The following is an 11,933-nucleotide window of genomic DNA, read 5'->3' as shown; positions in this document are numbered from 1 at the left end:
GATTTAGAAGCTTAACTGTGATGCTTGATCTCCAATTTAAAGGCAAGTTGCACCTTACTATTTGGCCACCTACACTGAATAATAACATCCTCTTATCTATTACAAGTCATACGCTTGACCATGAAAAAGATTCTCCCAATAAGCCACAGTAGTATGATAGTGATAATTATAAATATGCTATTAAATTAAAATTATTAATATTTCATCTTTTAGAAAAAGATCAAATGTATATTAACAAAAGTAAACAAGTTACAAAGAGAGAGAGTTAATATCGATGCATTAATGGAGGAAAGAGTAAAAGACAAATTAGGAGTTTGACAAGTGTCACGTTTCTAAATTTTATAGTTGTCAAAGGACTTCAGGAGGAAGATATCACAGTCAATGGAATGTTGACTGGATTCTTTTTCTCATATATAAAACTTCATAAAATTAAAACTTATTAAATTTCTAGAATATATGACATTGTTTGAAAATCTTGATTGATTCAAGATAGAAGACATTAGGTAGTTATTTACTCTATTCCATTTTACTTGATAAACTTGTCCAATTCACTTCTCTTCAAGAACTAAACCGCTCATCATAAGTTAAGCAGATGAAAGAAAGAGTTAAAGTGACAACTATTACAGTTCCCCCCCCCCCTCACTTGAAACATGCACCCTTCACCATTGTAGTAAATAGTTTTGGACCCTTCATTAATAGATGTATGTGTATATATATATATATAATAACATGTTCAAAAGCTAGGATGCAAAACCAAGAGTCCAGTTTTGAGATTAAATATGAAACAACAGCCCTTTCATTTGCTCAGGAAGGACCTAAGTACATGTAACAGTAATAACCAAAAAAAAAAAATGAAAATTTGAAACATGACTTGATAAACCATTAAACTGATAAAGCCAAAATTAGAAGCTCCCTGCACAATTTCACTGCATGAGATTAAAGAATGGTAATATTTCTTCGCACCTTTGCTCATCTTCTTGATGCATTTCCTAGAACAAGATTCAAGCCTTCCGCAATTTTGACTTCTGCACATTATCAGTCTCAGGTTCAATCTTTTTCATACCGGAAACAATCTTCAATCTTTTGGTTCTAGACTTTCCAGATGATTCTTGTTCATTATTAGTTCTAGGAGGATCAACTGCAGATTCATCAGCTTCAATGGGTTCATCAAGTGGAGAATCATCCCTAGGTTTGATCTGTTTCTTATCAGAAACTATCGTCAATCTTTTGGGTTTTGACTTCCCAGCTGAGTCTTGTTCATTATCAGTTCTAGGTGGATCAACTGCAGGTTCATCAGCCACAATGGTTTCAATCTTTTTCTTATCAGAAAGAATCTTCGGTCTTCTGGTGTTAGGCTTCCCAGCTGATTCTTGTTCCTTATTAGTTGCAGGTGGATCGACTGCAGATTCATCAGCTTCGATGGGTTCATCAAGTGGAGAATCATCCCTAGGTTTGAACTGTTTCTTGTCAGAAACTATCGTCAATCTTTTGGTTGTCGACTTCCCAGCCGAGTCTTGCTCATTATCAGTTATAGGTGGATCAACTGCAGATTCATCAGCCACAATGGGTTCATCAAGTGAAGAATTATCTTTAGGTCCAATCTTTTTCTTGTCAGAAAGAATCTTCGATCTCCTGGTTTTAAACTTCCTAGCTGAGTCTTGCCCATTCTTAGTTCTTGACAGATCAACTTCAGAGCCGTCAACCAAAATGGGTTCATCAAGTGCAGAATTATCTCTAGGTTTGATCTTTTTCCTATCAGAGAGAATCTTCAATCTTGTGGTTTTTGACTTCCCAGTTGAGTCTAGTTCATTATTAGTCCTAGCTGGGTCAAGTGCAGATTCACCAGCTTCAATGGGTTCATCAAGTGCAGAAGTGTCCCTTGGTTCGATCTTTCTCTTGTCACAGAGAATTTTCAATCTTTTGGTTTTTGACTTCCCAGCTGAGTCTTGTTCATTATTAGTCCTAGGTGGGTCAACTGCAGAGTCATCAGCATCAATGGGTTCGTCAAGTGCAGAATTATCTTTAGGTTCAATCTTTTTCTTATCAGAAAGAATTTTCGATCTTCTGGTTTTTGACTTCCCAGCTGAGTCTTGCTCATCCTTAGTTCTAGGCGGATCAACTACAGAGTCATCAGCTTTAATGGGTTCATCAAGTGTAGAATCATCCCTAGGTTTGATCTTTTCCTTATCAGAGAGAATCTTTGATCTTGTGGTTTTAGACTTCCTAGTTAAGCCTTGCTCGTTCTTAGTTCTAGGCGGATCAACTGCAGAGTCATCAGCTTCAATGGGTTCATCAAGTGCAGAATTATCCCTTAGTTCGATCTTTTTCTTATCAGAAAGAATCTTCGATCTTTTGGTTTTTGACTTCCCAGCTGAGCCTTGCTCATTCTTAGTTCTAGGTGGATCAACTTCAGTGTCATCAACTTGAGTGGCTTCATCAAGTGCAGAATTATCCTTGGATTCGATGTTTTTCTTATCAGAAAGAATCTTTGATCTTTTGGTTTTCGACTTCGCAGCTGTGTCTTGCTCATTCTTAGTTCTAGGTTGATCAATTGCAGATTCATCAGCCAAAATGGGTTCATCAATTGCAGAATTATCTTTGGGTTTGGTCTTCTTATCAGAAAGAATCTTCAATCTTTTGGTTTTTGACTTCCCAGCTGAGTCTTGCTCATCCTTCTTTACTGCAGATTCATCAGCCTCAATGGGTTCATCAACTGCGGAATCATGCTTAGATTTTCCAGCAGATTTTGCAGAAGCCGATTTGGAGATTCTAGCAGATGCTCTACCCCTACTCATTCATTAGAAGATTTCAATAAAAGGCTCAAAGAAAACACACTTAAATCTTCTATTACACACCAACCTAGTCCTGCGACAATTGTTTTCGCTCCTTTGGCTGACCCGGATGCTGAATTTCCTTTTCTTGTATCATCTCTACGCATCATGAACAACTTAAAAGCATAAGCTTAACAGAATATTTAAACTTATTAGCCAGGAGATTCAAACAAAAAATAAACAAAGGCTGCATCATTAATTAATGCCATCAACGGAGCAACTATATTTAAACCAAGTGACTGATAAGAACACCAATACATGTTTTTCTACCTTACAACTACATTATTCATGGTGCTTACAACAAATATTCCTATTCTCTTTCAAGAAAAGATCCGTTTGAAAATTTGTGAGCGTTGAAATCTAGTTGTATCCCTAGATTTGAGACCTCAGCCACATACAGCATCTTGCTGAAGCAAATCATATTGAGCAGCATGTAGGTCCTATATCAAGCAGACCAGACCACGATCATGCCAATAATGACAATGGGTTCAAAGCAATATCAACAACCAGTTACTCTTTATAAAAAGTAACGCCATGTTCAAATATTTTAACTTCTAAGCAATTACTTAGATCCTGGAACCAACAAGGGCCAAAGACAATATTTGCATGGTCAGGGTGTTTCTCTCACAATCACATATCAGCACTAATTGAGGGTTTGACTGGCTAGCTTGAGTTGAAAACAGTAATACCAGTAATATTCTGCATTAATGTTCCCCAGATAAATTATACTTACATATCTGATGTCACTGGCTCAATCTGTTGGAGATCAATTTCTTGATCCTGGCAGCAGAAGATCAGTAGGCATAAGAGAAATCTATGACATGGGTGTTACAGGACGAAAATGAAATAAGCATCCATATTTGACACTCACTGCATCAAGGGGGACATGATCCGTAATAAGCTCCCACCGTTGTTTTTTGAGGTTTAATACTTCCACGTCACCATCAACATATAAAATCTATTGAAAAGGCATTAGAAACATAAAAGGGCAAAAAAAAAAAAAATTCATAGTTCACTAGGTTGTTTCACACTTTCGGAGTCACTGCCAAAAATGCTCAGGTATACAACTGGGGCAAGTTAAATATTGTTGACCAGATAGGGAGAGCAAAAATTCCTCAATGTTAGACAAAGACACATGCTCTTTACTTTGTGTATGTTATAACGAAATATTTTCTTAACTTGCAAGAATTGAATTCTTCATAACTCTTGAATCTTGATGAATATATAAATTCCAACACTTCATACATCTAACTTGGAAAAGATAAGTTTTGTGTGTGTCAATCCAGTGCAAGGAAACTTTAGGCTCAAAGCCCATAGAATCATGGAAACTCAAGTAAAAGTTCAAGCAAATTTGTACTATTGCAAAGTCTGGAAATGAATGATAACCTCCTTGCATGATAAGTACAAATCAAAATGAAGCATTGTTTCAAAAAGTTCTATCAGGAATTAAGAAAATAGATGAAGGTTCAAATAGGCGTGATGATCTAGACAGATAAAATAGGATCAGTCAAATCTATCTCACCTTGTGCTTTCCTTTGGCAGAGTCATAAGAATCAACAACACCTTCATAAAACCTGAAAAAAAAAAATGGTAGCTCAACATATACGGGATAAACATCCAGCTGGTCCTTGAAAAGGTCTAGATCAATGGATTGATTGAGGCAAAGAAAGTATATTCATTAGCCAATCCAATACTTAGCAATTTTATGTCTTCTTCTTCAAGAATAATTAATAATATAATCTTCATTTTCTGTTTTTCGTTTCACAAAATTTCTTTCATTTGACTTTTTGGTCATTCTTTTTTTTTTTTGTTCACTATAAAAGAACATTGATATAATAAGAAGAAAGGAACTTTTTCTGAATAATTTGGTTATAAATTACGGAGAAGTAAATTATAAATGATTTAAGAATATACTAAATGATAAATAGATTTTATTATATTAAGATTAAAGAATATAATTTGGGGGGCATGCATGTAGTAACCTGATTTTGCATGCATCATGACTTGCTGAGTACAATGCATAACATTGTTTCCTCGAAATATTTTTGTTGACCTATGTCATGGATAGTTCAGAAATATGGAGGTACAACATCATTTGGTACAATGCAGCTAGGCCTACATTATGCTCTTCACATTTAGATTTTGAATTTTTTCCATCCTCCCACAATGTTGTGGAAGAAATCATAGTTGATAAACAAACAAAGCCAAAAAAGAAATCAATTCAGGTCTACAGGCCCCAAAACAAGTTAATTAAGGACCTTCATTGCAGTCAGACACCTCAGCAAAATAATAAGAGTTCTTGCATTTCATGGAATGAAATTTCGTCAAGCATTAAAGCATATCAAGTCAAAACATTGGTAGCAGATGAAATGGATTGTGCAATAGCTCCACGGGGACACTTACCTCTTATCCTTTGGCCACCAGACCTTGATCCTGCTACCAACTGAAAGTTCATTGCAGTCACGCATTTCAGCAGCCTGAAGAAAAAGTAAAAGAAAGAATACATTGAGAAATTTGGAAAAAAAAAAAAGCATATGTCAAGAAATAATTAACTTGAGAAGGGACAGGTTCCAATGGATGAACACCACAAAAAGCTTCTGATGCAAAGGAGTTTTAATTAGAAGTCATCAACATAAAGCTTCCATGTCAAATCTTGTTAATTTTAACATTATCACTCAAACAAAATGGCAGTCCCTAAAGGCATAAATTTTGACAATGGGCAACGCATGGATGATTTAAAACAATAAAACGCATTTTTCTCTCTCTCATCCATCAAGCAATAACGTGAAGGCAACAACAATATTCCTCCGTTAGTAGTTACAAGACATATCAACTCACAGGTACAATTAACACAATCATCATTTTTCAGAGTGTCACCTTTTAAAGAATACCAGGTACTGTCATAAAAAATGCTGAAGACAATGACATCTCAAGTTTTTGATGCAAAGGGTTGAAACTTCAATACCTCTGTTTGAATAAACCTTTTAGGTGTATGTTCCAAAGTCACGTTTCAAAAACGATTTTCCAAAATGGTAATCACGTTTGAACTTTGAAATGTGATTTCAAACGAAGCCTAAGTAACACATACCTCAACACTTCCAGCAGTTCTCTTCCTCCTTGGTCTTGTTTGAGGGGTTTCTTCAACTCCAGTGAGTTTCTTAGCCACAGAATCAGTTAGCTGCTTATAAAATAGGTCAAAATATTTGTCCCAAAAAGACACAGAGAGATTTTACTAGTAATAATATCTATTTTGTTCAAGCAGATACTACCAGGACAGTTGGCCTTACCTTAACAGTACAGAAATCATTGACATCTTTATTAGGCAGAGCATCGAGCTTCCTCCTTTTCTTAACATTTGTTTGAGTTAAGGCCTGATCCTCCTCTACATTCGTTGTCTCTATATTCACCACTGGCGTGGCTTTCTCCTCATCTTCACAAGTTTTACCTCTCATCTCACCAGCTATTGATTCAGTAACCACAGCAGTATTCTCATCAGTCTTAGAAGCAACTTTGATTTTCCTCAGAGGTGCCCGATTTTTCACTTCAGCATCTTTCATTACTTCACGATCCTTTTCCAACCTCAGACTAGCAGGTTCCAAAGGAATATCCTCATGCAGTGCAGTCAAATGGTCTTCCTCAGTTGTTGATACAAACCTCAGGTTAGCACCTTGATTATTGCTATTTTTTCTTGGTCGACCCCTTTTGCGACGGCTACTGTCAGGAGTGCTCTGATTTGTTGAAGGGTGAGCAGCATCAATATTCTTATCAGTTCCATGTTGAGACACTAGATCCTCACAGCCTTTATTTTCAAATTTCTTCAGAACATTATCCTTTAGCAAATTATGGTTTGCAGGAGGTGAAAGCTCAATATCACCATCACAAGCCTTTCTGACTCGAGATGTTTTTGTGGATTTCTTCTTGGTTTTACATTGAGAAAGTTCACCAGCAATTTTAGGCTCCAGAAACAACTTATCCTTTTGGGATGCAGAGTTTTTAGAACGTGGAAGACCGGTACCTCTATCATGAGCCTTTTTGGGTTTCATGGTTTTCTCAACTTTAGCTTGAAAAACTTCACCCACATTTTCAGACTCCAACTGCAAATTATTTTTTCTGGAAGCAGGGCTCTCAGAAGGTGGTAAATAACAGCCACTGTCGCCAGCCTTTTGGAATTGAACAGCTTTTGTGGATTTGCTGTCCATACAAATCTGAGAGTGATCATAGCCTTCTTCTGTATCTGTTAAAGAATTAGGTTTATAACCCCTTTTCTTTGGCATAACATCAAGCTCAGCTTCTGAACTAGATTTTTCAACTGACTGCGAATTTCCATTTTCTAAATTGGTTTTTGCGTTGTTTCTTTTCTCATTCTTAGTGAGATCAGAATGAGGTTGCCTATTTGCAGCTTTCTTTTTGATGATTTCACTGTCCGCAGTAGAATTGGGATTTCTTTTGTTCAGCTTGGCGTCATCAATAGTCTCAGCTTGTCTTGCACAAGCAATATCTGGTTCCGGGTCCTTAATTACCCATGAATAAAGATGCTTGAATATTTTAGATATTCAGTGGAATAACTGAATGCTCATTATCATTGTGATAAAAGAAGGCAAGCATATAAAGAGAAGTAGGAAACAAGACTACCAATCAATTCCACTAACTTAGCTAATTCAAAATTAAAAAAAAACTTAAACTATATTAAAAACTAATAACAATACAAAGGAAACAAAGGGGACATAAGTAAGAAAGGAAGAATGCCAATCCAAAAGAATAACAATAAAACTTATGCAGGATAGGCTCATGATCAACACATATAACTTGACATTCTCATTAAGTTATCAATTGCAATAGAAAAGAAAAAAAAAATAATAACTTGCAGGGAGATATAAAAGATAATTACATCACAGGATTGCTTATCTGAACCTTTGCATACAGAAAGCTCGTTTTCATCTTCCTGAACCTGGAAGCATTGCACCACAACCAATCCTAATTTACATCTAGATTAAAGCCTCAAACCATCTTGAAATAGCTGTTTGTTAGGAAACACAGAGCTTATGTGGAGCATGGATTGTGAAACCATGTAAGGTCCTCTTGTTACAGAATATTGATTAACAATATGAAAATGACAGAGCACACAAGGCATTAGGGTCATTATACTCCAAAATAACAAGATCAATACATGGACTTCTCACTCAATCTGTTGTTGCAATTCTTTCCCCTCATCAAAATTAGTTGCTCACTAGAGAGTCAATCCTTCCCAACAAGGATCTAACATTTTAACTTGATTACCCAGACAAAAATAAGTAATAAAAGGCTGACTATGCATTACTGTTGACCTATGTCATGTATTTTTAAATTGGTTGTGCATTATTGTTGACCTATGTCATGTATTTTTAAAATTGGTTGTGCCTTTCACACTGTGGTCAGAACCCTTGGCTTTCACCATATTAATTTATGAACCAAAGATCTATCCCTAAATCTAATTTGATCTAAAGGGGATTGTAAATAAACTAACTGAATCTACAGTGACGGTGAAAGTTTCACAGAAAGTATCAGAATTAAAGTGGTCACATCGTTTCCCATATCACGCAGCAAAAGTAAGATTAAGCAAGAATATAAAAAAACTAGTTATACCAGTTAATTGGATAGGGTATTGCATAAGACAAGTAGAACACACCAATGGGTTTCTAGGATCATTAGAATGATTGCACTGAAGAGTTTCAGATCCTCTCTGGCAAATAGAAGCTACTATTTCAGCAAAAGCATCCAGAGGTCTGCCTGTGGACTGCACTGCTCTCATAAGATAGGCCTGAAGCTTATCAGCACAATTGGCAATAACTTTCTCCGCCAATGACCAAGAGATAGGTGAATTTGTCTAGGAAAATGAATAAAGGAAATTAACAAAGTTTAAAGAAAGGAGATGAGAAAAAATTGACATAGTGCAAAGCCAGTAGTTACCTGATTTTCCTTTCTCAGGCTATCTAATATTGGACTAAGAAGATCAGTGGAAATTTCTTCACTCTCATTCAAGACCATTGTCATTATTGCTTCGATCGCAAAGGTCACAACCTCAGGGTGGTTTGGGCTTGAAATTGAGCAAGAAAAACCACAAACCATTAGTTCATATAAAAGTGTGTGAAGATACTTAGAAAAAGGAAAAAAGCAAGCTAGTTTTGCATTAGTACTTGTTACAATAACAACATCCCAAAAACTTTACTAATCAATGCCAGAGAGTAAATGCAGAGACACCCTCAACTCTCTCGGTTGCACCACTTCATAGGTGATGCCCAGCACAAAAAATTCATCAAAGGCATTTAAACCTTAAGAAGCATCTCTCAACTATTTTCTCAAAGATTATATACAGTATTTAAAAATCAGGTCCTAATTTCAACATCAAAATATATTTTAGTTCTTTAACAAACTGCCTTGTAAACTTTATATGTCAACAATGTCAATGACAATAGAGTGTAAATGAAGTTGGGTGCAGCAATTTACTTCAGATGCTGTACAACTTATCCATGGTATAAAAAAGAACAAATCACAACTGGAGGCATCAAAACGTTATCTCTGACTAAAAATCAATTTGATGAATTCAAAAGTGTACCAAAACTAACTGTGATACAACTAATAAAAAATAAAATAAAATAATAGTTGTGATAGAACAAAGGTTATAAATCAAAGTTCTAAATTTCAATCTTCCCCACAATTGATATATTTAATTAGCACCACCTTGTGAAAACCAAAATATATATTGTTTGTTAGCAAATTTTATGATTTTCATATCCAAATATGACTTGAATATGAAAAAACAGACAACACAAATGTGATGACATGGCTCCAACCTAATAACTCTTAGGAAAATCTGAAACATTTGAATGATCAAGTCGTCACACTCGAGGTCCATCATCAGCAGGCACGATCTGACCCTTGCAACATTATCAACTATTAAAAGTGCCTTTTCATAACCATGGCTTGGTACATCAGACAACTTTTCAAAAGCTTTGACGGTGAGCATGAAAATTTCCTGTTCACCACAAAATGTAGTTCTATCTTTGTATAGTCCCAGGAAGAAAATAAATGGAAAAATCATAAAGAAAATGCAATATAAAGTTTCTTAACATGGTTTGACAGAAACATGGCATGTTTGATTTATAAAATAAATATCATTACCTTCATCTGTTCATCATCATAAGGGGAATCTGGTGCTGTTATTCTAGTAATCTCAGCGATGCAAGATGTAACGGAAATCTTAACATGCTCGTCTGAATGCCTCAAAAGTTCACTGGAAATCAATGCCTTCATTGATGGTAGAATCGCTTCTTTCACTGCCTCATCTGGTTCTTGGTCCAAAGTTGATAATAAATTCTCAAGTTTCTGAAAGTTATAAAACCACACAAGAGAATCAAGTCAGAGTCACGCTGGGTTGGGAAGGATTGTCACAGGAATTCTTTTAACAAGAAAGATGCAGTGCCTGCAAAACCAAGAGCTCATGCACCAACCTAAAGACACACGCTTACATATAATGCAAAAAAATTTACAAAAGGATATTTACTATAACATCAAAAATCTAAAGAGCATCAGCTTCGCATAGTATCATTTATCAATCACTACCCTGAAGCAACTGAAAGAAGCAATAGACCACAATGAGAATCATTCAACGAAAAAAGAAACTTAAGAAAACCACAGAACTTCAATTTGAAAATGCTCCATTCAGATGCAGAATTTGCGTGTGCCAACCTATTAGATATGCCAAGTATCAGCCTCAAGACCCTTGGCTCGACATGGGGGTTTGTTTTCCCACTTGCTCATCCCCCTCCCCAATTAGACTCCTACCGAAGTCTCCCGTAGACCCCAAAGGAAAAATTGCAAGGAAAGCATCAAAAAACACAATCTATCACGTAAAATTATTGTAGAAAGAAGAAAAGGGTAAGGAAAACCATACATCTCCACCATCAATCTTAAACCCTGAACAGCAACAGAACGTAGCAGGAAATGAACACCAACTCAAATAAATTCATGATCAACTCAATTCATCACAACAATGAAATTCCCGAAGAATAAAAATAAAATGAAGATATGCAGAAGAAAGGGAATTGAGGAAATCACATCAAGAAGAGCGAGAAGCTGATCAGTGGAAGAGAGATGATTGAGAAGGCTATCCCCAACATCCACAAGAGTTTGAAGCACTTCATTGTCAGAAGGAGCCATTGATTTCCAGCTCAGAAACCTAGAAACTCAACCACATTTGCGTTGAAAGTGAGGGCCGTATATTTATAACCCTAGCCAAACACCAAGCAAATGCAAACAACACAGCACAACAAAGTCAGTGATATCTGGCAAGGTGTTGAACATGCAAGCAGACACTTCCAATATAACCGGTTCCAGATTTCACCCATTTTATCATAATCAAGAAAAAAAGAAAATTTTCGGGTCTTGAATCCGCTAATACATACTACTTTGGGTAGTTTTCTCGGACTAGAATACCATGAAAAGCTTCTTTCTTTGAGGATAGTCTCATTGGCGCTTTAATGCCTCTGTTTTTGAGCGTAAGACTTGCGTTTGCGACAATTACCATTTTATCCTCATGGTTTGAATGCTTGCGGTCACGCACCACCTTTTTTTCCTGACAGAAAAAATTCTTCCCCTTCACTGTATTAACGATTAAGTTGGTGACTGAGTTTGAGACAAAAACGTTAACTTCTTTTGTCAATGCCTTATTTTTTTTTCCATAAAACAAATTTATATTGAAATAAAACTACAAGTGGGTAAAATCCTAAGTATCTATCTATGGACGCGATAAAAGAAACACGGCAAACAAAGAAAAAACAAGGAAAATCTTTGGATCATATTTAAACTTCTAAGATAAGATTAGTCTGTTTGATCATTGCATTTGAGCTTTTGAAAGCATTTTTGCACTAACGTGATACAATCAATATGACATTAAAAGTAGTCCCACCAAGTTAATGCAAAACTAGCAGCTTCTAAGTGTAGCAATATCATGTATTTTGATATGATAGGATAGTTTTCTTTTTGCACAGGTTTTCTGTGGCCATGTACTCAAAAAAAAAAAAAAAATCTAACAGTTGCTTTCACAATTTTATGGTTCATAAAATC

At 35.8% G+C, this 11,933-nt stretch overlaps 2 protein-coding genes across 5 annotated transcripts; both read right to left on the bottom strand.

The window, feature by feature from the left end:
- Positions 1–1,001: 1,001 nt before the first annotated feature.
- On the bottom strand, positions 1,002–2,671 carry LOC129289280 (uncharacterized). Its single transcript, XM_054926057.1, has 2 exons — positions 2,650–2,671; positions 1,002–2,596 (listed from the first exon to the last, which is right to left on the bottom strand). The coding sequence occupies exons 1-2, from the start codon at positions 2,669–2,671 to the stop codon at positions 1,002–1,004; spliced, it is 1,617 nt and encodes a 538-aa protein (XP_054782032.1).
- On the bottom strand, positions 2,649–11,347 carry LOC129288220 (sister chromatid cohesion protein PDS5 homolog E). 4 transcript variants are annotated; one of them, XM_054924720.1, is made up of 15 exons: positions 11,273–11,347; positions 10,926–11,098; positions 9,990–10,193; positions 9,662–9,843; positions 8,778–8,904; positions 8,497–8,694; positions 7,720–7,779; positions 6,119–7,342; positions 5,920–6,009; positions 5,235–5,308; positions 4,354–4,405; positions 3,703–3,789; positions 3,565–3,611; positions 2,860–2,930; positions 2,649–2,787 (listed from the first exon to the last, which is right to left on the bottom strand). In XM_054924720.1, exons 2-15 carry the CDS (start codon positions 11,025–11,027, stop codon positions 2,678–2,680), a joined length of 2,628 nt encoding a protein of 875 aa, XP_054780695.1. In that variant the 5' UTR covers positions 11,028–11,098; positions 11,273–11,347; the 3' UTR covers positions 2,649–2,677. The 4 variants fall into 4 exon arrangements, with proteins under 4 accessions (XP_054780695.1, XP_054780694.1, XP_054780697.1 ...); XM_054924719.1 differs by having other exon boundaries at positions 10,926–11,318; XM_054924722.1 differs by lacking the exon at positions 7,720–7,779 and having other exon boundaries at positions 10,926–11,317.
- Between the last annotated feature and the right edge of the window lie 586 nt (positions 11,348–11,933).

This window comes from Prosopis cineraria, unplaced genomic scaffold, assembly GCF_029017545.1.
Source record: "Prosopis cineraria cultivar Desert tree isolate PC_DT_omini unplaced genomic scaffold, ASM2901754v1 PC12, whole genome shotgun sequence".
Classification (NCBI taxonomy): Eukaryota; Viridiplantae; Streptophyta; class Magnoliopsida; order Fabales; family Fabaceae; genus Prosopis; species Prosopis cineraria.
The sequence above is the reverse complement of the archived record's forward strand: the minus strand, read 5'-3'. Positions and strand labels throughout refer to the sequence as shown.